General features: G+C 42.8%; 2 protein-coding genes across 3 annotated transcripts in view; one reads left to right on the top strand and one right to left on the bottom strand.

The window, feature by feature from the left end:
• Nucleotides 1-441: 441 nt before the first annotated feature.
• PTGS2 (prostaglandin-endoperoxide synthase 2) lies at nucleotides 442-8,723 on the bottom strand. The gene is made up of 10 exons (XM_064515550.1): nucleotides 8,579-8,723; nucleotides 7,694-7,810; nucleotides 7,439-7,582; nucleotides 6,841-6,984; nucleotides 6,213-6,394; nucleotides 5,346-5,429; nucleotides 4,864-5,110; nucleotides 3,653-3,939; nucleotides 3,344-3,491; nucleotides 442-3,199 (listed from the first exon to the last, which is right to left on the bottom strand). The coding sequence occupies exons 1-10, from the start codon at nucleotides 8,628-8,630 to the stop codon at nucleotides 2,793-2,795; spliced, it is 1,812 nt and encodes a 603-aa protein (XP_064371620.1). The 5' UTR covers nucleotides 8,631-8,723; the 3' UTR covers nucleotides 442-2,792.
• Nucleotides 6,548-25,128, top strand: part of PLA2G4A (phospholipase A2 group IVA) — a 119,844-nt gene continuing 101,263 nt past the window's right edge. For both annotated transcript variants that reach the window (XM_064515547.1, XM_064515546.1), the window contains exon 1: nucleotides 6,548-6,566. The gene's annotated coding sequence lies outside the window, so the exon portion shown is untranslated. The remainder of the gene's footprint in view (nucleotides 6,567-25,128) is intronic.

The raw sequence follows: 25,128 nt of genomic DNA, 5'->3' as shown, positions 1-25,128 counted from the left end.
ATTATCTCCATGTGCAATTGCACTGTAGTAAGTTGCTTTCAGCAGGACTTTGCTGTCTGTTACCTCCACACTTGTCCCTGTACCTTCTTTTTGCTGTCCTTCACACAGAAGGCTGGAGGCTGCCTGCTTGGGCTGCTGGCTTCTGAAAGCTCACACAGTTTGTGCGCAGAACTCCTGAGGAGGTGTCCACAAACCTTGTGGTAGCCTCTGCCTCCTTTTAGTACCTCCCCCCCTTCTTTCTTCTCTTAAACTCATTGGTGAGCACTAAGCTAATTTTAAATTCTAGACCCTAAGTTACCTGCAGCTCCACATATACATTTTCTCCATTTAAACTTGAGGGGAGACTAAGATGAAATAGTTGTTTCACACCAACTAGTGCTGAAGTAAGTCTCTAAAAAAAAAAAAATCATGTGTTGCAATCACATGAGTCCATTCAGGTAATGTTTTTTTAAACTTATTTATTGAAACAATTGTATTTTAAAAGCCTCTTGTTCTACAAAAATAAAATGAAAAACAATTCCACAGAATTTTAAATAAATAATCTCAGACATACACATTTATCAGGAGCAACTTGAACCCAGCCTAACCCAGCAGGTTGGGAAACAGATAAGTGACTGCCAAAATGTGATTGCGAAGTACAAAATGCAAAGTGAACATGATTCCTTTCTGAAGCAGCTTATACCTAACTCAAGCAACATGGACTTAAACCTTGTTAATTCATTTTTATCTACCCCCCAAATAACTAGATCTGTCTAAAGCTGTCTCCTTTTGAATTCAAGCCAAACATTTTTCCTTGTTAATGGTGGAAGGCTGCTCTGCCAAAGTGTATTCCAAAGATGACATGACATGAATTAAATGACAACTAAGTGTCTAACATGACCAAATAATTTACTAACATTTACAGTGCTGATCACCTTTCAATAGAAAGTGACTGAAATTTGTCATCTTAGTGCCTCAAAACAGAAAACTAAACAAATGCTCCTCCTACACCCAAAGCATCCATCTCAGAGACCATCTCAAATCAGACACTGGTATTGATTATTATAGGACATCTTAATTCAGCTATTTGCATTAAGGATTACAAACTTACACCGCAAAAAGGTAGTTGATGTCTTTAAACAAAGAAGGACACAGAAGTGACAGTCAAGCCATACTAGTACCATAGTCCTCATTATGCATTACCAAGCCTCAAAGAGGTTGGAGAAATTCAGATGTAGTATGAAATTAAACTCCTTTTTGCAAGCAGTCATGAACTTACTTATCTTTTTCTTAGCACAAAATACTGTGTTGCCTCTCTATCGCAGTCTGGGGTGACAGTCTTTTTACCTATAGTTCCTTAGCTGTTTTTATGGAAAGATGTTGTTCCACATTTCCCCCTCCAGAAATTAACACAAACAAGAAGACCCCAAACCCCCTTCTATGAAAGTTTTGAAGTACTGCTTAAAAAAAAAAGAAGAAAAAAAAAGCAAGCAAGCAAGCTGTGTATGTGCCCAGGTAAGACTAGAGATTTTATTGCTGAATCAGGACAACCATGTCTAGAATCTTTTTATCTTAAAAGAAACTGGCAAAAGAAACTGGCCAGTTAGCACAAAAGAATTGCTTAAAAATGCCCCTGTTTATAAGTTATAAACAAAACATTATTTCCCCTCACACCCCCAAATAAATAAAAAACTAAGGCATGACTATGGCTTGTGTACATAGACTTAAACTATAATGCCCAGTCTTATCATTATAAAACTTGGCTAGATCTGTTCAAGATTCATTTTTGCTGCGCATGCTTACACAGCTTCCCCGTTTTTACTATCCCCCAATGATTTCAATGTTGTTTTTTTGGGTACACTCCATAGAACCAGGATAACTAAGTAGCTGGGATAGTTATATACTGTAGGTCACATCCTTAACTAAAAACTATACTGTCCATTTGTCCTTAAAGTGACAAAGATTAAAGTTGTATTATCAAGTAGACCAGAGAATTAGAGCTATGGAAAGAACACTAATACTTTGGACTCTAAGAGCTCCCCAACTTTGCAAACTAAAACATCTCTATCAGACTAGAAATAAGTGACCACCAGGCTGCTTCTACCTCAGTACCACTAGGATCATTCTCAGCACAAATAATACTTGTGGCTTTGAAGCCCACATCACAAAAGCAGGATGCAAGACAAGTTCTATTCTCTTTAAATAATAATAAACAAAGTGTAATGCCACAGGAAAGCAGATTTACACACAAAAGAGAACCTGTAAGTTACTGTACAAAGTGCCCTATTTGCAACAAGGGAGAGGTAGTATCAATGAGGAAATGCAACTCGTTCTGAGTTTACATTAAAAAAAAGTTGCATCTTTTATTCATCTTTGAGTACCAATAATGAAAACTGCCAAGAGTTATCAGCTGCAGCAAGTTGAGTTTTCTTGACCTTTTAGTTTGACCGCCTATTTTCAAGTCTAAAAAGCTGAGGCAATAACTCGCTTTTGTAGTGTTGTGACCTATCAAGTGAGAAAACACAACAAAATAAATGCCCTTTCTGTCAAGTAAGAAAGCAATATAAAAAAATTGGAACTTTTGTCCATTTTGGAATACTTAGTTCTGTTACAGAAGACTTTAAACAAGGGATTTACTACTGTTGAGCTCAAACACAGAAAAATCCCTTTTCTAAATGGAAGCCTTACCTGAGTAAGAAGTCTAGGGCAAACTCCAAAGTGAAGACATGAGCTCTTTTAAAAAAGAGTAATAATAATAATTAAGCTATAAATACAATAATTTATATAATTAAATAAATAAATAGATGGATATTTTATAACTCAGCAGATCGCTCTTTCAGTAGTAATGTGGGGTTGATATCTTCCATTGCTGTGTTTGAGGTACTAACATTAATGGTTGCCTCTGTGGGTTCAGGGTTTAAGACATGGAAAGCAGTGAAAGGACAGCCTTTCACATTGTTGCAGATGAGCTTCTGGAAGGAGGCAGTATTGATTATTTCAAAGCCGACTTTTCCTCCAAAAGTGCTGGGCTTCCAGTACTCAGGCGAGCAGATAGTGTTTCCCATCAGTCCTTTCAGAGAGAAGGGCGCTCCAATTTCTACCATTGTTTCGCCAAAGATGGCGCCTGGTCGTGGCTTCTCTACAAGGAGGCCTGGATACAGCTCCATAGCATCAATGTCTCCATAAAGCTCTTCCAGTTCTGCTGCCATTTCTTTTTCTCCTGTAATTATTGATGAGTAAAAACAGTGGGTAAGCTTATTTCCATCACAGCACTGTCTTGTAGCAGTTCAGAAGTCATGTTGCAGGCTTCTGCTTGCCCTTAAGAGAAGGGCACTTGTTTGTTAGAAAGAGTAAAAACTATTACCTGTAAGTTCTTCAAATGATTTAAATGGTTTCAACATGAAGCGCTTCCTGTACTCATTCAAGGACTGGTATCTCATTTGTCTGCTTTGGTCAATTGAAGCTTTTGCTACCTTCTGTACTGCAGCAGGAACATTTTTCCCCCCAGCAACCTATTTAAGAAAGAAAAAAGAAAGGTAAGATCTCCAGATAAAGTCATGAGGAATTCGTGTCTTTGCATAATCTTATTAGTTTTGGATTGCTTTATTAAACCCCTCCCCCTATTTACATTCCTGTTGAGATAATAACTTGAGAAAGACAACAATAAGCTTACCCTGCCAGCACTTTGCTTGGAGAAAGACTTCACCATATGCGAAAGCCCATGTTCCAGCATTATGGAGTTGTTGTAGAGGAACTGCTGGAAAGTGTACTCCTGGTCATGTATCTGAAAAGTGTCTGGCAGAAGCGGGTGCCAGTGGTACAGGGTATTGAATTCCGCTGCAATCCGGTTCTGGTATTGGAAGCGCTGGTTGAACAACAGCTCAGGATCAAACTTCAGTTTGAAGTGGTAGCCACTCAGGTGTTGTACATAGTCTTCAATAACAATCTTGATCGTCTCTCCTGTTGGTTAGGTGAAATGGAAGAGAATATTGGCACTGTTTCCCTGAGAAGTTCCAGGTGGTTACGCTGCTCTGAGAGAAAACACCATTGCTACACTGTTCTAAGAAAGATTACAGAATGTTGAGGAGTATTTGTTATCTTTTATAGAAAATTCGTCACGATAAGGGGTGGCCGTGGTAGGGAAGTATTCTTTCTATAGTTTGTTTTCCTCCAGAGATACCTATGTATCTTTGGATACCAAAGTTCTGTGGAATGTTGAGAGAAGTGCATCTACACTGTGTTCAGTTACACAGTATTATCTAAGGTGGAGGTAGGCAATAATTAGAAAAAGTCACCATCTAAAAGCAGACCTCAACTTCTGAACGGCTCAATACAATTGCCTTTTCCCCTGATTTACTGTTTCGGTCACAGTCTGGGCAGAGCTCTTTCCAAACTTCACATGCATCGACATTAACATGAGATGAAATACCCCTGAACAGTTATACAAGAGCAGTATGAAGAGTTATGTTTTACGTAACGTCCTGAACTTTGAGATTTAATCACAGCCTCTCTCTTAAACTCTACCTGAACTGACCCAACCCCAGAAAGAACAAGACCTGACAATTTGGGAGCAACTGAGGTTATATGGCCTCTCATGCTTTCTGTCTAAAAAACTAACCTTAGCTTCCTGCTTTTTCACTGTTTTCAGTTCTGCTTCCTTTAGATAAAGAAAATTGAGTTAAGTGACACTAATCCCTTCAGTTTTGTATTTAACATAGTTGGAAGCAAACTGTATTCCAGGCACAGGTTACAAAGACTCAAAAATGCCCTCGGACACTGATTTAATATTTCTTCTTTTACTAAATCTGTTGCAGCTGCCCACAGGTAGAAGTGTCACACTTGAGACAACACATTAAACTTTCATACTGTAAAAGAGATACTCACCTATCAATATGAGTCTAGTAGTCTGGAACAGTCGCTCATCATCCCATTCTGGATGCTCCTGTTTCAGGATGTCACAGACTCGATTGTGTTCTCTGAGCCATATTGTAGCATACATCATTAAACCTGGGACCAAACCAAACACCTCCTGCCCGACAGAAAACTGCAAGTGTTCAGGAACGTGAGGAGGGTACACCATTTCTGCCTGGGTGTCCTTCACTGTGGGTGGATACATTTCCCCATCAATCATCTGGGGTGGGAGGACAGGAGAAGAGAACAAAGTCATAAGCTATGATGCACATGAGTTAAATCATATTGACTCTGTCAGTACTTTGTCTGACTTTAGGATTAATTACACTGTGAACACAGTGTTAACTTGAAGTAGTATTTGTCATCCAATAGAAAAGCAGGAATTTTAAAGTTAGCCTCCCCCCTCCCCCCCCAAAAAAAACCAAACAAACAAAAAAGCAAACACCCCCACATACCTGATATTTTAGCTTTCCATCCTTGAGAAGTCTCAGTTTAAGTTGTCTCTCTAGAGTCTCTCCATAAATATGGTTCAAGTCAACCTATAAAACAAAAGTATTTGGAACATGAGGTCAAACTACTTTTTTTTTTTTTTTTTTTTTTGCTATTTTAGGATAAGTCCAATTCTGTGGGAACCAACAGGAGTTGGTGCCTTAGATGTCTAACTGTTAATTATATTAGATGATTGGCACCTTGTAAGAATCGTGCATTGATGAAGCCAAATTGTTTCTTAGAAACTGGAGCAAACTCTGCATAATGAGTTTTTAAATTGCCAGTCGATTTAGGAGGACTCCTTAAAACATGTCAGCAGCTTTTTATTATGTAGACAGCTCTGTCTAAAGCAGAAAGACATAAGCAGTGCATATACACACTGCATTTACATTTAGAAATTCTTTGTCCAAAGACTGTCTGTTTTGGAGATGATCTCTTCAATTGGAGTTTGCTGCTGCTGCATTTTTTAAATTAACTCTGTTCAATTAGCACCATATGACAAGGCATTTTACAATGCTATATACAGCTCTTTGCAACTGACGGAGTCCAATAGAGTAGTTTTGGATACTCACTAAATGCAACATGCTTTATGTCAAAGTAAGCTTTGGAAAAATACATTGTACAGATCCCTTTACAGAGCGTTTAAGCAAAACTATTTGTGCTTTTTGCATGTGCAGTTCTGACCCAGTAAGGGATGCTACTGAGTTGCTGGAATTTCTGCCTGATGTTGCACAGTGCATGCACCAGTGTTTGTGCATCGACTACCTGTAAGATACCATTTTAGTTCAGTAGCTGCTAAGAGCTCTGTTCAAGTTACAGAGCTATGATCTTACCCCATGGCCGAGAGCTTTAGTGAAGCCAGGTCCTTTCTTGTGGTCTGTCTTAAAGAACTGATGAGTGAAGTGTTGAGCAAAGAATGTGAACATCACATTCGTGCCTTGTGGGTCAGGAATAAATTTTTTCCTCAGCAAGAATTTCTCCACAATCAGCTTTGAATCTGGGAGCTCTTTCTTACCTACAAGGAGAGAATGCACCAAGTTATTTGTCTGCTGCTATGCTTCGCTACATTTACGCTGAAAAAAAAAATCTGTCTTAGTTTTAATACTGAATCAATTCTGTTTCTAACAGGAAACTACAGCAGAGAAAAAGGAGATATTCAAGACAACTAATATAAGGAGAAAATAAAGGTAACTCCTTCTCATTGGTTATAGTCATGCTTTTCTATGCTCACTTTCTTGATTTTATTATAAATCTCCAAATTCATCTGGTTTTAGCATGTAGCTCAATAAAGTTGGACTGATTATTTTTTAGATCTTCACACTACAGGTCCAATACATAACCATTTCACAGTGTGGTTGATTTTGGTGAGAATAGCAGTGTACAAGCAGGCCTCTTAAAAGATTTAAGGCAGATAAAATAGAGTCCTAGAAATGAACACTAGACATCTGTTCTTTTCCTTACCTTTAACACCCATAGGTGTTGGGCAGTCATGTCCTACTGGTGGCAGGCTTCTGGTGTAATAAGAGAGATTGGAATATGCTTCCCAGCTTTTGTAGTTATAGTCACTGTTGTAAGTTGGTGGGCTGTCAATCAAATGTGATCTTGCTGGAAGAAAAATAAGTATTTCTGGTTTATTTTAAAGCTGTATATTTTAGTCTTGAGAAGTAGAAAAAACAAGTCTTCTAAACATTTTTGGCAGCAGTCACACTGACAAATTCCACTCATATCAGTTAGTGAAATTAAATGCGATTATGGTTACTGAGTAACAAAAATGGGCCCAGGATTATCAGTTATATGCAGCTATGACTTTGCCAGATTTCTGATGTTAATGTTAACAAAAATCCTGGATTTTATTAGGCATAGGAGAGCACGAGACATTCCTATTTGGAAGAGAGTTTCATGCATGCTTATAGCATGCTGAAAGCATGAGTTTTGTCTGGACTGTTCTCATCTTAGTGCATTTTAGCTTGCCGCTTTATATTTACACCAAGCATAATCCTTTAGTCCTGCAAGCAACTCCTACCAGTTAAGGATACCAGAACAAAGAATTCATACTTACACGTTAGCACGTATCTCATAATGGTGTCCCGTAAGAAGGGAATGTTGTTGATGATATTCCAGATCCCTTTGAAGTGGGTGAGAATGTAGTGGACAGTGTTTGGCGTAGGCTTCAGTGCCAGCTTCAGCCAGGTGAGGAATTCCGCTGTGGGCATTGACGGAAAGATTATGCTAAGTTAGTTACAAAAAAATGAACCTAGCTTTCCAGTGCTAGAATCGCCAGTTACTGCCACAAAAGTACACGTGAGATACTTACGTGTTGTGCAGTTTTCCCCATAAAACCCTGTCCTTGTACAGTCACACTCATATCGATCGAATCCTGTTGTCATGCATACTCCTCTGTTCTGGCATGGGTTTGAGCAGCAAGGATTGGCTATAATTAAAAAAAAAAAAAAAAAAAAAGCTCCAATTAAGATCATGCCTGACACCTTAATCAGCATTTTCATGTCACTAAGCTAGTTTTTGAGATCTAGGCAATGTCCTGAAGTTGAACGCCCGTCAAGGAGGAAACAGCGTGCATCCATGCACGCTAGACCTGAACTAGTGTATGGGAACTGTGGCGGGGAATGAAGATGCAGGCAAGTGCCTGCATCTTCGACAGCAGTGAGCCTGCTCAGATCATCTCACACAGAGCACATGAGGCCTCCAATAATACCGAGAGATCAAATGTTCTGCAGGTGGCAAAAGAAATACAGAAGATGAAAGATTGTAAAAGTCCGTTCTGCAGCTGAAAAAAAAAAAATCTACGCTTTAATTTCATTGTGAGCACTGCTGCATCACTGCACGCCTCGGAAATGCCTTCAGCCCGCTTCCACGGCCGGGCAGGTCCCGGCGTCGGCACTTCGCCGCCCTTCAGCCGCCCAAGCGCCCCCCGCTCCCGAGTTTCACGCTCAAGCCCCGGGAGCGCAGCTAAGCGCTCTTCGCCCACGGGCCGGTCGGCCCGGAGCCGGCGGGGCTGCTCCCAGCCACGAGCCTTTGCCCTCCGCGCTTCTCACCCGCCGCCTCTGCGCGGGAAGGCGCGGAGCTGCGCGGAGGGCAGCGGCCCCTCAGGGCGCCCCCCGGCCGTTGGGCGCCCCCTCGGCCGTTGGCGCGGCGGCCGTTGGCGCGGCGGCGGCGGCCGTTGGGCGCGGCGGTTGCTCACCTGCTCGGCCGGCAGCCAGGAGCGCGACCACCAGGGCGCAGGGCAGGATCATGTCCCGGCGGGGCGGGGCGGGCGGCTGGGGCTCGGGCTCGGCGGTGCCAAGGAGCCAGTGGCGGTGCTGCAGGTAGGCAGCCCGCTTATTTATGCCGAGCGCCTGTGACTCACCCCCGCCCCCCTCCCCGCCGCGCCGGAAGCCTACTGCAGCGGGGGATTTCGCATTACGCGGTTGGCCCCGCTCGGCCCGGCCCTGCCCTGCCCGGCCCCCCCCGCCGCCCGGCGGCGCTGCGCAGCCCCGCGGGGCGCCTCGCCGCCTGCTCCGGGCGGGTTTGCGCTCGCCCCGGGCCGCCCGCGCGGCAGCAGCGCGCAGCGCCGCGGAGGCGGCCCGTCCCGCCCGGCGCCCTCCCCGCAGCGGGCTCTGCGCCGCGGGCCCGGGGCGCTTCCCGGCGGCGCCGGCCGGCCGCCGCGCTGGGGCGGGCGGTGGCGCAACCTCCGCCGGCTGCGTGGGGGAGGCCGGGGCGGGCCGGGCGCGCAGGCTGCGCAGGGCTGCGGTGCCGGCGCGGAGCCGCCGCTGGGAGCTCCCCCGGCGCCGGGCTGCGGAACGCGCCTGTTGCGAGCGGTGCTTGCAGAGCGCTGCGCTGCCGCGGCCTGCGTGCGCTAGTGGCAGCCGTCGTGCGCGCGGCGCCCTGCCCGCTCGCGTCTGGCTCCGCGCAAGCACGCGAGGAAGCGTGTGCCTCCGCGGAGCGAGTGCGGTGGCCTTACTGCCCTCTTCCAGAGGATGCTCGGACTAGTGCACCGACGTTGCCTGTGTGCATGTGTATTGCACGATAGCCTTGGTGCGCGCGACTGGCCTCTGCGCTCGCGGGCCGCCCCGCGCCAGCACGCGGGAAGGGCTGTGCTCCCGCGGCGGGCGGCGAGCTTCCCGTGTGGGGAAAAAACGGCGCTCGCCGCCGTATCGGCGATTACTGTCATGCTGCCCTTTGCCTTCCCACTCCATCTGGCCGTGGACGTTACTGCGGACATTAGTTTTACATTTTTAATTAGGTAATTTGTGTACAGTGCTTTGAAAGTGCTTGGAGAGCTTGGTTTCCTTTAGCCGTGCGCAGCAGGGCCCAGCGCAGAGCACTCGCCCCGCGAAAGAATACGCGCAGAGGAAAGGAATGAATACCACGAATACCTCATTTTGCTTTGTGTATTCATGATCTGTTGTAATTCTAATAAAATAAATAGATCCTGTTATTAGAGGTTTAATTTTGAAATGACCGGTGACTCTTTTTTTTCCAGCACTCTTGCTTTAAAATACCCCCTCCTGCTGTGTGTAGTTGCTTCGTAAACAAACCTCCGCGCATTTCCTTAATACTGGAGAGAGCTGGGCTCTCTGAGGATGCTTTACGGGTTTTTTTGCCACAGATCTGTAATCAGTAGTTTAATTATGCACACTTTACTGCTATTTTTCTTTTTTATTGTGCGTGGAAACTGGATTGGGAAGCACGCGGGGATGTTCCTGAGTGGTGTAAGAGCCTGCAGCACGGGTCTGGGGGCCTGCTGCCGTCCCCGTGATGCCTGCGCCTTCAGCCCGATGGCAGCGTGAAGCACCGGCGGGAAATCATATCCGCTCTCGTTCCCATAAAAAAAGATGGCCTGGGAGTTGATGCGGATTGGGCTTAAATTTGAATTTTAAATTTCAAATCGTGGACTTTACAGAAGGTGGATCTGGGCCAATGTAAGCAAAATCTGCATTTGGCCAAGAGGAGCTGTGTTCTGGTTCGTGAATAATCTGTGCGCATCAGTAGTGGCTCATCGAGATGTTTTAGAAAGTGGTGCAAGAAATCCCAGAAGCGGATGATTCTTCCTGCCGCCGGTCGTTGCTTTTGAAGTCCGGCAGAGCGAAAGGCATGCACATCTCTTATGCATCGACATATCTGTGTGTGGGTATGTCTTATAAATGCGTGTGACGAACGGCAAGGCGGCTGCCAGGAGTCCGTTCCCGCGGAGCCGTGGTTTGCCGTCCCTTGGGACGTCGCGCAAGGCGTGTAGCTGCCGTTCAGCCTTAGCGAGTGTGGAAGGGGGTGTTTTGTTCCTGCGTTACGGGGTGTCGTGAGCCCCATCGACCACGAGACCCAGGTGATGTGCGGTGGAACAGGGCATAACACCGTGCGCTGACTTTGTGCATTTTTTTATGTCCATCTTGCGCAGATTTTATTACGTCTTACAAAGATTTTATTGATCGCGCTGGATAATAAGACTGTAGTGAAAACAATAGACAGGAAAGATGCCATGTTTTAGTGAAACGCTTAGAGAAACCTAAGGACAGAAAATATTCTTCAGCTGCTTTAGCCTCCTGTGGCGGGAGAAGGGAAGGTCGGGGAGCTATGGTATGGCTCTTTGCCTGAAGGCCGCCCTTCCCCGTGCGTCGTTGCAGGATTGTCCGTAATGAGGGGCTGGCTGTATGTCTGAACGGGAATTTTTCTTAAAAACTAAACTATTTTGCTGTGGCAGGATTCACCACCAGGTGGAGATTTTCTGCATCAGCTACCAAGTGAGCTTTCTTTAAGCATATAAGCTGTCTTTAAAAATGCCGCTATTATTCTTACTTCTGTGGTGGTGGTTTTAAATGCTCCAGAGGAAAGCAATCTGTGGAAACGGTGAGGTCAGTTTACTATTACGCTAACATCTCTCACCAAAAGGCAGACTTTCAGGAGAACGCTGGAGGAAGAGGCAGCAGTCCACAGCAATCGACATACTTCGGTCATGCCCCCGAAAGAAGCGGCGATGCAGTGGCATCGGGGAAGATCCCGTTAACCTGCCCTGTTGCTGCTACATGTTCGTACTGAATCCCAAACACCCAAGGCAAATCGTCTTGTCCCACTAATAAGGGCTTTTCCGAGATGGCATTCGGAAGGGAGATGGACATTTTGCCAACAGCAGGTCTTCCCTGCAAGGTGGGTACAGTGTTTACACTAAGCATCGTTTTCAAAGCAAGCAAAATCTTTCCAGCAAACGTATCTTTTCCCCCAGTGACTTTCATTCATTTTATCTATAGCTATGTATCAATGGAAAAAATTAATAAATTCCCTACCTTTCCTCATGGGCAGTGTTTGCACCCTTAAAATGAAATTCTGCTCTGCAATTCTGGCAGATTTCCTCACAACTACACGTGAAAATTAAGTCTTAATACTACATATTTTAATGGAGTATAGGACATTCTCGATTTTTTCCCCTCTCAGTGGGTAGCACCCCAAGTGACTTATTCTCAACAACTGTGTTTAAAGACGCAAAAAGCGACCGAGTGAACTTTGAAGCTGTCCTCTTGCAGAAGGATTCGCTGAATATTACTGCCCTCTTCTGCTGAATGTTTGTTTCTTATTATATGACACAATAAATGATGCTAGACAGCTAATTTTTCTCTTTCTCACAGTTGAAATCATACCTTATTTTAAGAATAAGCTCTATTAATTAATTCAGCCACTTACACTCCAAGCCACATAAAATGCTGTTATGAAACTGAATTTAACAAGTTTAAGATGTCATTAAAGCCTGTTAAATAAAAGGCAGAAAACAATCCAGTAATTATAAGTAACTTCAATAAAAAAAAAAAAATTTGGAATACTTCTTGTTCCTCTAAATTTGCAAATTGTAGCTATCAAAAAAGGAATTGAACAAACACTTGAGCTACCCAATTACATTATGCTTTTAAAAATAAAATTTAAAAAAAGACTGTCATCTTTTGGGAATGGGAACAATTCCCAGGGATTTCACTGTGAGTTGGATACTGTATTTGCCAGAGAAATTCATTGGGCTGAAAAGCACGATGAATTAGGATTTATAATTTGCTGGGAAAAAAATGGTAGAAGCAAGCACTAGGTTTCATAATATTGCCACTTTGTAATCATCAGTTACCCCCCCCCCCCCGAATTAGTTTAAAGATCAAATATTAAAAATATTTTTAATGCCTTTTGTTTATCTGTTGTTTCCCGTATTTCCTTTCTTTCTATGTAGCCTAAGAACTTAAGGTTTATAAGGAGTGTGTGATTTTATTCCTATTTTGCATCATATTCAGTAAAGATGACAGTCCACTTTTACATTAAAATTGGATCCATAGTGAGTGAAAGGATTGTGTTGAGAGTCTTAGAGTTAAAGAACATCTGGGAAAGTCGCTTACGGAAATTTGCTTTTCCTAGCAGAAAAAAGACATGTTTTTTCTGCTCGCTGATGAGCTGCTTTGAGACTATGCTTAGAACTGAGATGAAGTAGAGCACGAATAGCTGTCTGGAGACCAGGGTGATTTTGACTTCTGCCAAGTTTCAAGTAGGGTATTTTTTCTGGTCACTTTGAAGGTATGAATGAATAACAGAAAGGTTTTGCCTGGAGCAGTCATATTCTGAATGTTATATAGGGAGAGCATTAGACTGCAACGACTGTGTTCTCTACCATGACGCTGATAAGATAAAGCGAGCTGGTCATCTCCCCTTGAATGAAAATGCAACGTTTTTATAAAACAATGAGTAGCTAATGCAGCATATTAAGTAAAGGCATATTTCCATTCATAATTACAAATAGCCACATCAAAACCGTGTCAGCTTTATGCTCATCATGAGCTCAGAGGTGTAACATGCAATGTATATACTACAGCCGCTCACGCTGAAATACGTGGTATTTGTAGTATGGACACAGAAACGTGAGTGAGGTATTCATAGGTACTCTACAAAACAAAATGAAAGCAAATGCATTTTTTTTTCCTTCCATTGTTTGCCCGTACATGTTTCTGATAAAATAGATCCTGCGTGTTCTGCACATCACACTAAAAGTACCTTTATAAAAACAAAAATATGTCAGTTGGTTCAAAAGGGTAAACTGCATTGAAATCAGTGGGGCTGTTTGGACTTAAACTAGCAGCGAATTTGTCCTCTAGCCATTTTAATATGTTTCAAATGTTTTCCCTTCCTTTGTGATTGTGGGAATCTCATCGTCATGTTTAATAATAGAGTAATTTCCTGGCAAGTTAGCTGGTTTTATTTCTTCAGTCTGTACTTTTCTGCTCTTTTATTGCAAAACATACTCAGTCTAGAGTTTGCCACCACAGAAAGCTTTTATAATGTGTTTTATCCTAAGTGAAATACACTCTCTTGTGTTCCACTCTGAGGTTGGTGGGCGCAAAGATTTATATAACAGCTCTGCCATGGTCTGAAAATGTTCTTGAAAATCTGAAGACTTTAGAATGAAGTCAGCGTCTTTAAGCTTTTCTGGCTATCTTCTTCTAGTGGGTAATGTGTTAACAGAAATGTTTCAGGTAGTCATCATCATCAGTTCATCCGACCAGGTTATTGGGCTGCAAGTTCTCTGGCTCTTGCTTTCTGTTCTCATACTGTACTCAGCTCGGCTGGGCCCCAGTTTCGTTGGGACCCTCAGATTCTGCTGGAGATCAAAAATGTTCTACAGTCTGGATTTAAGACAGGGAGGTTTACTTGTTTTTCCACAAACATCACTTTTAAAAGCAAGCTCATGTTTGAGTTTCTGGACTACTGGGATTTTGGTACTGTTGTCTGGAACACAGAAGAAATTTCTTCCAATTAAAAATCTGTGGGAATATAAAGCGTGTGAGATCTGGGAACGGGACTGCCTTGCACTGAGGCAAAATACCATGGACAGTGATTGGCAGCAGATGCTGGTGTGCAGGCTCTAGCAGCCTACGCAGCGCTGTTTTGGGGAGACGAGGAGCGTGAGGTGGAGAAGGGAGGTTGGTTCAGTGGGGTCGGTGGGCATGGATCACTGTTTGGGGAAAGGCAGTACGCAGGAGAGTGCCTGGAGACATGGAGGACAAAGGATTTGAGTTATCTGGTACTCACATCAACTTTTTTTTCTCCTGGAGTTATCCAAAAACGTGTGGGCACAGAAAACAGGCAAATGGTTCAAAAAGCTGCTACTGATTTAGGCAAAATCTGAGCAAGTTTGGGCCAAAGATTTCTTTCAAGAAAGCTTGATTTGCACTCCAGCCACTGAAGAAGAGACGTAAACCCACTGCTTGTATTTGATTTGGCTGCCAGAGTACAACTGGAAGCCAGCAGTTTTGGGGAATGCTTTCTGACATGGAAGACTGCGGCTTTTATCAGGAACATCTGCTTAAACCCTATTCAAGCAATACTTCTCATGCTTATGGTTTTACCGCGGTCCCTGAATTCTGTTTTAATCTTCTGATATTCTTGACAGTTCCAGTTAAGAGTCAAAGGCTGAAATGAAAGTAAGGTAAGATGGATCGCTTAACGTCAATGTGAAAATAGTGGGACAAGATGTGAAACAAGGCACTTCGCCTGCATCCTTCTGCACCACGGTCAGGCTTCTCCCAGTGATGTCTGTCTGCTTTGCAAGTTCTTTGCCAGTTACCCATGCCCATAGGCTGTCTGATAAACAGCAATTTGTCACGAAGCTAGATAGGAAAAATGCAGGAACAGCTCATCAGTAACAGCCAAAAATGGAATCTCTGCTTTGCTCAAAGTAAGACTGAACTCTCTGCGTTGGAAGGTGACCAGACACTGATTTCAAGTTATGTTTAATGAAAGTTAGTCCATGGAGCCTCAGCAAAAACTGGCTTCCAGAAACGTGTTTTGCTTTTCAGATGGAGTCTGTCGGACAACATTGTCCTTTTCCTCATTTGCAAACTTGGTAGTCACAAATTCAGTCCTGCCTGACTAGTTCCCGAACAAGCCCGAAGTGACTGAAACTCAGCTCCAAGCACTCGAGGACAAACTTTTTCCAAGGAGTGTAGACAAGTGCAGTATGAAACATAACCTTATGTTAAACGAATATTTAGCCTAATCTCATTTACAGTTTGAGGCACATGTTGACCCTGAAAATTTCATCGCAGCTGCTGTCTGTCCCATTTTTCTTAGGTGGGGAGACTTTTAATCTCTTTTTAGAATTAAATTTAAAGGAAAAGACCATAAATATAAGCTATTAGTTTTTAGCATCCAAGAGCTGGGCTTTGAGACATCAGGCCTATGGATTTATTTTTTTATTTGAAATAACTGAGCAGAGACCTCGTTTTTATTATGTTTGTCTGTGGAATTTTCTTCCTATTTGAACTGCACCTGTTAGAACGGAAAATGTTTTTCATTGTTATTTGCATGAAGGAAAACAAGTTTTCTTTACTGGCAATGAGCTACCAAAGTACTGAACTTCAACCGTGAACTCCTCTGCTATTGTGATTTGGTTCTCTGTTTTTTAGCAGAATCCCCATTTTTTCTTCATGTAGCCTCAATGTGCTCTGCATTTCCTACACAGACATTTGATCACAGTTAACTAGGAAAAAGACGTCACGCGATTTTGTAACCCACTTACATAAAGAAGCATCAGCTGACATTTTATCTGCTTTTTGTCATCTCACAAAACGGCTGTAGCTCATATAAGGGTAATTGCTTGTGTTATGTCATTTCTAATAAGCATTTTAAATCAAAACAATCAAAAGGTTACCTTTCGGTAGAAAACCTCCACAGAAAATCTGCCTGTAAAGAGAAGATTTGCAAATACTACCTTCCTCATTGCAGATGCTGGCATTTTCTTTTAACTATTTCCTGCTTAACTTTTAGTAAATTCTTTCATCCAGTCCCACGCTCTTTTGTTGTGCAGCTGAGAGCTCATCTTTTGTTATACAGCTGAATACCGCGCTTTGTAATTTTCCATCACTTGCCAGCACCGACCTTAAACTGCATAAAGAAAATTATAGTAGAGCAGGAGAAGTAGAGCAGAAGACTGCTTCAGCGTAGTGCTTTTTTGCAGAAAACGTCTCCTAAGGTAATAGAGTTTATTTAGTTTTATGCATATCTTTCCTTGTTCAGTTTTCAGAAAATGAACATTATTTCTGGAAAGAAGAGGAATATCGTATTCTACAAAAATATTTACCTGATGACGTTATAACAGTGCAAGAACTACTTTTCCATCTACTAAGCCCTATTTGGAAGGGTTCTGTACGGTTTTCAGAGATTTATAGTTTCACAGGGTGAACTGCCTTCAGCCATTCGAAGAAGTCCACAGAACCCGTACATATAATATTCATACGTATACTGATAAAATTTAGATATAAAAGCTAAAACCAGGATGTGATACAAATGCTTCTTTGTTGTGTAGCTGAAAGCTAGTCTTTTATTGTATGGGTGAATACAGTAATTTGGAATTTTCCATTACTTAGTAAGGAAAAAAAGGGGGATGGGAGGGAAGGAAGCAGCCCTTCAGGATAAACTGCATAAAACAAACCGTGGTAGGTTTTACTGAGTAGAAGATTGAATCTAGCTCCACTTAAAACATTTATCCACATTAACTATAAATAATCTTTGTATTCACGCAATATTATGGCCAAGCATTCAAAAAAGCAGACTGCACAAAATTAGCACTGCCTAAGTGCAGCCCGGGCACTTCTGAATGGAGGCATCCGTGCGATGGGCAGCGAAGTTCTTCGGCTCTTTTACTTGAAGGTTTTGATGCGCGAGGCTGTGCAGAAGGATAGTCCCGCGGACGCTAACAGTCTAAAAACCTGTGGGATCACCAGTGACTGCGAGGAGATGGACTTTCTAACTCAGGTGGTTCATTGTAAACCTGTGTCCTTAAAGCAATGCTTAATAGAAGTATTGGGATATTTTTACAATCTTAAAGACACGAGTGTACCATCTAATCAGGATTTACCATCGTCTTTGCCATGGATGAGTTTTTTTAAAAGGCTAATATATCATAATAGATTTTCTATATGTGATGCTCACAGGTGAATAATAATTCTGACAGTTTATGTGTACAGTGCATTAAGACAGACTTTTAGTTAGGGTCCTTGCATTTGTAATGTATGATGGGACTTCAGTGGTCAGCTGCAGAATCTCACACGATGGATACGCTCACGGTGTTTAAAACAACGTTGTGTGGAGATTTGTTTCGGTGTGAGTCTGTGGAGGTGTGAACCATCCTCAGCTTGTCCTAGACTTTTCCAACATTGCTTTGCAAATATTGCAGATGGTTGCTGGGACAGTGCTGTGCTTACTCACTGTGATCGGCAAATTAATTTTAAAATAACCCCCGTTCGGGGGCATAGTGTGATCAAACAAAGCTTGTGAAGTAACCATACTCAGTGCTTTGAGAAGGAGGCAATTGAACCCGGGAGCTTCTTGTTGTAAAGCTTTACTTGGTCCTCACAGAAGAAGATGCCACCAAGGTATATTTGCATTAAGGACTAGATGTGAATTAAGATGTTGCTAGGTCTCATTAAAACTGACTCTAGCTCTTCACAGCTAAGAGGCCGTAGGAGTCATCTGGTGTCAGACAAATAAAAATGTTCCATGACACAAATCTCATGGCCAGTCTTTGTGATGGTCAGTGGACTGTGCCTGCACAAATTGCAGGAGTAGCTTGCACCAGGGTGGAGAGGTTCCTGGAGCAGGCTGTGGTGCAGGCAGAGTGCCCAGTACGGGCTGCCCAAGCCTCCAAGGCTCCTTGCTAGTTATGTCCATTTCCAGAATTAAATCAGGAGTGTTTTCCAATGGTTTGTCACTTTGCCTCACCCCCGACATGCACTTATGGTTGAAAGAAATAAGAAGAAATTAAGAAATAAAAGTCCAAATTAAGGGCTGAAATAATATTCAGTGAGCTGGCCATTGGTCCCTTTGAGGGAGAAGGACCCAGAGACCAGATAAAAACTATATTGTGAATTAAACTACTCAAATATTGTGAATTAAACTACTCAAGCTGGAACAGGCTTTATAAAACAAGAAGATTCTACCAACAAAAGGTAGGGCTCAGGACAGAAAATCTGGGGAGAGCGCTGTTTTTTTCAAGGTTAAATTACATTATTGTGAAGGAGACATCGCATCATGTTATGTCTTGCCAGACATATGACTGTAAGCAAAGGCGAATAATTTTAAAATTGTTCAGATGCTTTTACGCTTTTTAAGATGGCCAATTATGTAATGGCACCAAAAGCTGGCTGGCTCAGCAGGCTCAAAACCAAGCCTCCAAGGGAAGTAATGCAGTTGTGATATTCATCAGGAAATAAAGGCTCATTGTTAATTCTCTGAAGTATTTTTAATTTCTTTTCCTCTGAATTTTTAATTAAGGAAAATGTCTAACAATAAAAAAGATAAAAATAGAAAATAATTAAGGAGATGTAAACGTGGCAGTTGCAGTACTCGATCAGACCCACAGTCTATTTAGTTTAGTATCCGCCGGGGGAATCATTGGACATTGCCTTTTGTCACTTGAACTGTGTTATGGGTTTCTGCACGTACTCTGCAAAAGGAACGTCATCCACTTAAAATTCACATTTATGTTTGCTAGTGAACCAGAACACCATGAATTGCATTGCTGAAGCTGGAATGCCATTTGCCTGTAAGAACGTCCCTCTGCAAAAAGCAAGGAAAGAAGTCAAGGTATACCTTCTCACAGGACTTTTTTTAAGAAAAGGGCGTGTGTTTATTAGCTTCAGATTTAGGCATCTTCCAGGTACTGAATCGTCAGCATACAGTTTTAAGACTGTCTTCTAGAAAAATCTCATTACTATTAGTAAGAGTAATGCATGTGATATTGTGATCAGTTTTTAGTATTTTACTCCACACATTTTGCCCTGTACCATGATTTTAATGGCTTTTCCCTACGGACCTGAAGTAGTCCTAAATTCGGTTTAACATTGCCACGGCTCTGTCCCGCTATGTTTCCATTTATCCAGTGGTGATCACCGACCTTGGGCTAGTCAGCCCCCAGTTTCCACTTGCGGCTCGGTTCGGAAGGAGCCAGTGGGGGGTATTTCACCGTTACAGCTCTGTCTCGAGAGCTGATTTTGCACGGGTGCCACCAAGGAGCTGTCACTTGTCTGAGCCACCGCCGGAAGACACGCAGGTCGCCAACCAGCCTAGGCCGAAGTCCCCTCAGAGTGACTGCTTTCAGGCTGTCCCAAAAGCTACAAAATCTTGCGGTATGCCTTTGGCGGTTTCTAGGTCCGCAGAGGATACAAAGGCTGACGGGGAGTACGTTCCTTACGGGCTACCCGCGAGGTTTTCGTCTTTGCCTGCGGTCCCGAGTGGGGCGAGGAGACGTGGGCTGCAGCAGGCTGCCATTAGGCGTTTCAGCTCTTGCTAGGGAAGAATATGCGCGGCCCCTCGCAGCGTGCGTTTTTCCTCTTGACTTGGTTTGTGGAGGGAAGGGCCGTAGCTCCTAGGCGGTAGCTCACCCTTTGCTCTCTCCAGCCGCAGAAACGACTCTTGGGCGGCTCTTCCGCCCTCCACCCTGGACTCTGTGAACTCGGATGGTGCTGGGTCAGGCCCATGGGCATCTGCGGGTGGCTGTTAAAAGAAGCGTGGATGTGGCAAACAAGACCTTGCAAACTTCCTCTCCGCGAACTCATTTGAAAGAGCGCTGCTGCCTGTGCAAATTAAATATGCAGTGTTTCACACAAAGTCGTTCTGACGTGTTGTAACTTAGCTCTTGGGTATTCGCAATGTTTATAGACTTTCCAGAGGGAAGGAAAGAAGGGAAGTATTTATGTGTAGAACATTTTGTCGTCTCACTTGGCTAAGAATGATTAGCCATGTTACCCAAGGCTCCTTGTGCCCTGCTCTTTAACACGAATAAATGTAAATAACATAAAGCCAGTACTGTGAGAAGTCATATGGTAGTGTCACACTATGAGCAATGCTGAATGGGAAAAACCCCCCCAAGAAATGCAAAGCAGTTTGTGCAGCAGGAATTACTAGGTAATCCGGGTAACATCCTCTTTGTGTTTGCTGGCGTGTACTGTGCATACAGTATTACAGTACCCGCTGATTTGTTACCAGCTCCCAAACAAGTCTGTGCAGCTCCACGGAGATGTACCTGGTAACGTTTGGGGTCTCATCCTGGGGATGGAATATTTTAGTGATTGCCAGTTACCTGGATGTTGTCCTCAACACAAGCCAGAGTCAAACTGATATGAAATAAAGAACTGATGCACAGCATCAACATTTCGACAGTTAAAAATGTGGTGAAGAGCAGGAAAACAAGCCCATATGTAGAACTGTCTTTAGATCAAATCCAAAAGGTTTCTTTTACTCATACTGTTACCAGGTTGTCAGCTGGATAACACTCACCTAACCGTACAGGTAGGGAGCCAGTTCCTATGCAAAACCTGTGCCTCTAGGCTTGCAGCCATCATAAGTAATGTTGATTCAGACAGATGTATTTCATTTTATGCCTAAACCTGTTTGGATTTCATCCAGATGAAAATCTCCCCCTCCCAGGCTTCTCTGATTCCATCTTAATTAGGAGGTTAGTTTTAATCTTCTTCTTCCTAAGCTATTCCTGTTTGCTCAGATGCTTAATGAAAATATTACCGAGTCGTTATCCTACTGTGGGTTAAAAACACTTTTTTCCACCTGGCATAGCTATGTCCTTGCCTTAAGGTGAATCTTTTTCTCTCACTTTGAATTTCTCATTTCTTTTTAACTATTTTTATGTACCCGTACCTGGGGTCAACTGCAGTATCAGCCCTGATTTCAGGATGGAGAGCCCAGTCCTGGGGTCTGATCCCTGCTGTGCCCGAGGTCAGGCGTTCTTGAACAGGAGCACTGCTAGAAAAGGTCCAGAATATGCCTTTAATCTGTACTTGCCATATCCATATCCATATCCAGGTCTGGAAAGCAACCTTCAAGCTTGAGGCACACACTGTGTTCCACATTTACATGTTTTTGTCTAAAATACAGCAAAATGTTCTTTCCTGAGTATACACACAGTACTTTCTTTTGGAGCTATTTCAGCCCACCCTAGCATACAGACTAGTCCCTCTGTTCAGTCCCCGCAGCTGTCGTAGATTAGAAGTATGGCTCTCTGGAAAGGCTTTTTATGAAATAATTTTTCCAGTTGTTTGGATTGATGGGGAGAGACAATGGGCAATTAGAAAACCATGAAAAAGCAGAAGCCAAACAGAGAGATTTGGAAGAAAACTTATCATCCTATGTCAAAGAGCATATCTAGAGCTGGAGATCTATCATGGCTTGGTGGTATCATGTGTTTTTTTCAGGTGTAAGATGATTAACTGGGGCTGAAGAGCTTCCATAGTAACTTCCATGGATTTATGTAGGGACCAAGGACCAACATAAAACATTTCACGTGGTGGCTAGCAAAACCCATCAATCATGACGTCTTGCTCTGTATGAGGGATTTGAAGTTCCTCTTGTGCTCACAAAAATTATGGAACAAGAAGCTGCTAATATATTTGGCTTTAATTTGTACCTGATTAATTTGATGGATTTCATTGAATAAGGGCTGATTTATTTGCTGAATTAAATATCACTTGACAAGTAACTCTCTGTTCCTGCTAGTTTGGGAACATGTGGCATCATTTTGCTGGCTTATGTACAAAAAGAGATAGATAAAATCTTCTCTTCTCCTTCCTTCTAGCTTCTACCTTCATCTTCTTCCAGTGAGAAAAAAATGAAAATGCCTATGTTGAGAATCAATGTACCTACCGGGTACTGCAGCTTTCCACTTTCTTTCAGCTGAGGGGGAAGACATATAAAAACCTCCAAAAACCTAATGCCCCAAATTTTGCTAATCTCACAAATCAAAGATAATAACTAACAATAAGGTAAGAAATACTAACAGGTATAAATACGTTCTGTTTAATTACTGAATAAAGGACCATTAGGCAAACCGAACTGCAAATCTGAGTTAAGGTGCAAGTTGTACAGGGAACATCTCCTAAATTAATCCGTGCAGGTTTTGTGGTGAGGTTAGCCACCTCACTTGTTCTTTCAGTTCATACCTCTTTTTTGTCCATACGATGTGACATTGCGTGTTAGCTGCGTGAGAGCGGCTGGTTTGCCTTCTCCAGTTAAAAGAACTGCTCAACTCCCAGGGCTTGTCAGAAAGGGCACCTCTTGAAAAGTTTGGGGGTTATGGTGATGGTGCCTTGATGCAGCCCTGCCTCTAATGGAGGGAAAGACAGGGGAGAGCTCTCTGCAGGTATAATTGCGTTTTGTGCATGATCAAGTGCTAATTGGGAAATGATGGAGAGATGAAGGAGAAGGAACTCGGTTGTTTGTTGCAAAGAAACTTGTGCGTTGGACTGGGTTTGGAAACCACCCAGAAGTCTGACTCTGTGCGGGGACCAAGAACACTCTGGGTGACACAACACAGGGTTGTAATACTGGAAGGGGCTTGCAAGTGCTCAAATCTGTTCTGTGGTTTGTTCTGGATCTCTTCCTGCCAGTCTCCAGGAGGATCTTTGCTCCTGCAGTGGCTTTTTGGCCATAGGAACCTTCTTTTACAGCTTTGAATTATGTCATCCATAGTGCCTGCTTTTTTCTCTCTGCAGCAGTGTCTGCGTTTTCAAGCTCATGAGCAATCAGATTACATGTGCCTGCAAAAGGTATGAAAGATGGATTACACATTATTATTTGTGGAAATTCAAAATTTCTTCTCTTCTTCTCCCTTACGATGAAATCCTTCATGGAAAGGTCATAGTTCACAGCATACATTAAACAAAAGTTTAGCCAGAATAGGTCTGGACTGTCTTTTTCCGGATGATTTCTAGTTCAAATTTTCTCCTTCCTGTGGAATCAAACAGTCTGATCGGTGGCGGTCACTGAGCTGGAGGAGAAGCCACAGTGGTAGTGGGAGGCTTTTAGATTGGTGCTCTGAAACACAGTGAATGCAAGGAAGGTCCCAAAGTTGTGCTGGAAGGTGGGCACCCCACTGCTCTCTAGCCCCACACTGTTCATCTGTAGCTGGGATAATGTCTTCACGTCAGACACTGGGCTTCATTAATGATGGACAGGGCCAGCTCATTGTTTTTAGCAGGCTGTTGTTCTTCTTTTGCCTTTTTTGGCAGCCCAGAAATTATGGATGAAAATTTAGCAAGTGTGAAGCAGATCATCTGTTCGTAGGTCTTCTCCCTCCTGCCTTCTTCCCACCTTCCTTTAAAAGGGAAAAATGTTGGTTTTCGAAATGCGTGCACAGCAAGTTGCTCGGCTGGGTGTGTGCACGTATGTGACTCAGATCCTCTTCTGCTGGTTCCTGCGAGTGTACAGTTAATAAGAAGTCATGACTAGCCAGGTACACAGATGTGCTCTTTTGTCTCCTTTCTCAGGTTCTGACCCCAACATTTTCCTTGCCAGGTTTTTCTGTTTTATTAACTCAACTAGATAAATCTGCCCAAAAGCATCACAAAGTGTATCTAAACATAGCAAATTGAAAGTAATCGTAAGAAAAACTTATACAAAGAAATAAAAGCAAACAAATTAACATTTTTGGAAGGGAACTTAAAATTTATCCACGCAGCTGATGGCTCCCAAAGATATTACTGATCTCTGTGCCAGGAAATAAAGTTACAGAGGGCTTATTTGAAGAGGATCAGACTGAATGCAGGTCAACGCTCATGGCTGCAACGCCACAGGCAGCAGACCACCCACCTATCGCTGTATGAACTGGTGCACTGAAATTTAAACTGAGATAGCTTTTTACATTTTTCATACTAATTTTCGATGTAAGTAAAAACAGGAGGGTTTTCTGCTGGCATACTTGATCTCTTAGGTGATGGTGTTCTTTTATAAAAAATCAGGCTTGGATATCTGGGCATCTACCGTTCGGGTATGATTCATACATAGATTCTGTTGGGCCTAGCTAGGCATATTTTTGCATGCCCTTCTGTACAAATGTGTGTACGTGCACACCTGCTTGAGCTGAAAAATTAGAAACGTGGCAAGTATCTTAACTGGATACCGAAACCAAAAAAGGAAGCCCCAGATAGCTACGACTGATTGTTTCAGAGGTTACCCATCAGAACTGTCTCATACTGCAGTGATTAGTTTTGCAGCTCCCTCGAGGTTGCTTACAAATGTCAAACTGTAGCTGTTGCACACTGCTGGATTCCCCTTTTGGGGGATACTGGTAGTATTATGTGGCTAAAAGTATTACGCAGTACGTTTCCAGGCAAAGTGGATGATTCTTTTTCTGTTAAATTCCTCAAGAAGTATTCTAGTAAATCGTGTTGGAGCATTCCCTGATGTAATGCAATGGGCTTTCCTTGGATCACCCTCGTGCAAATGAAGACTCTCTCTGTCCTCATAGCATGGGGTTGGGAAGGGTATGGTCATTTTGTAAAGTATTTTGAGAGAGCTGATGTCATGAATTGATCTGTAGATATTTAGTTACTGTACCAAATCCTAAGACAAATGCCATTTGAAAAATGCTAAGTAAGAAAAAAGCTTGAATTCACATTCCAGGTGATTATTGATAGCACTGTTATATTGGTATACAAAAAGAAGGAGTATTTGAGTCTAGGGACAAGTACTGTCTAGTAACAGATACAAGAATTTGACACTTCTTTGCTGAGTCTGATAAATTAATGCTGACTTTGACTGCTGTACTTAGCCATGACTTTGGATTTTTACTGACCTACTTAGCTTTAAAGATCCACAAATTTTTATAAGAGTAAAAAAATAGGAGTTAATACAAGTGAGATCCTACTGGAAAAGCTTTAGAAATAGCTAAACCTGGAGAAGAATTTAGTGGGCGGTATATTTTTTTTAATTTACTAAAACAAAATGCAG

Source organism: Dromaius novaehollandiae, chromosome 8 (assembly GCF_036370855.1).
Source record: "Dromaius novaehollandiae isolate bDroNov1 chromosome 8, bDroNov1.hap1, whole genome shotgun sequence".
NCBI classification, from domain to species: Eukaryota; Metazoa; Chordata; class Aves; order Casuariiformes; family Dromaiidae; genus Dromaius; species Dromaius novaehollandiae.
Note: the sequence above shows the minus strand (reverse complement) of the source record. Positions and strands in the feature narration are given on the sequence as shown.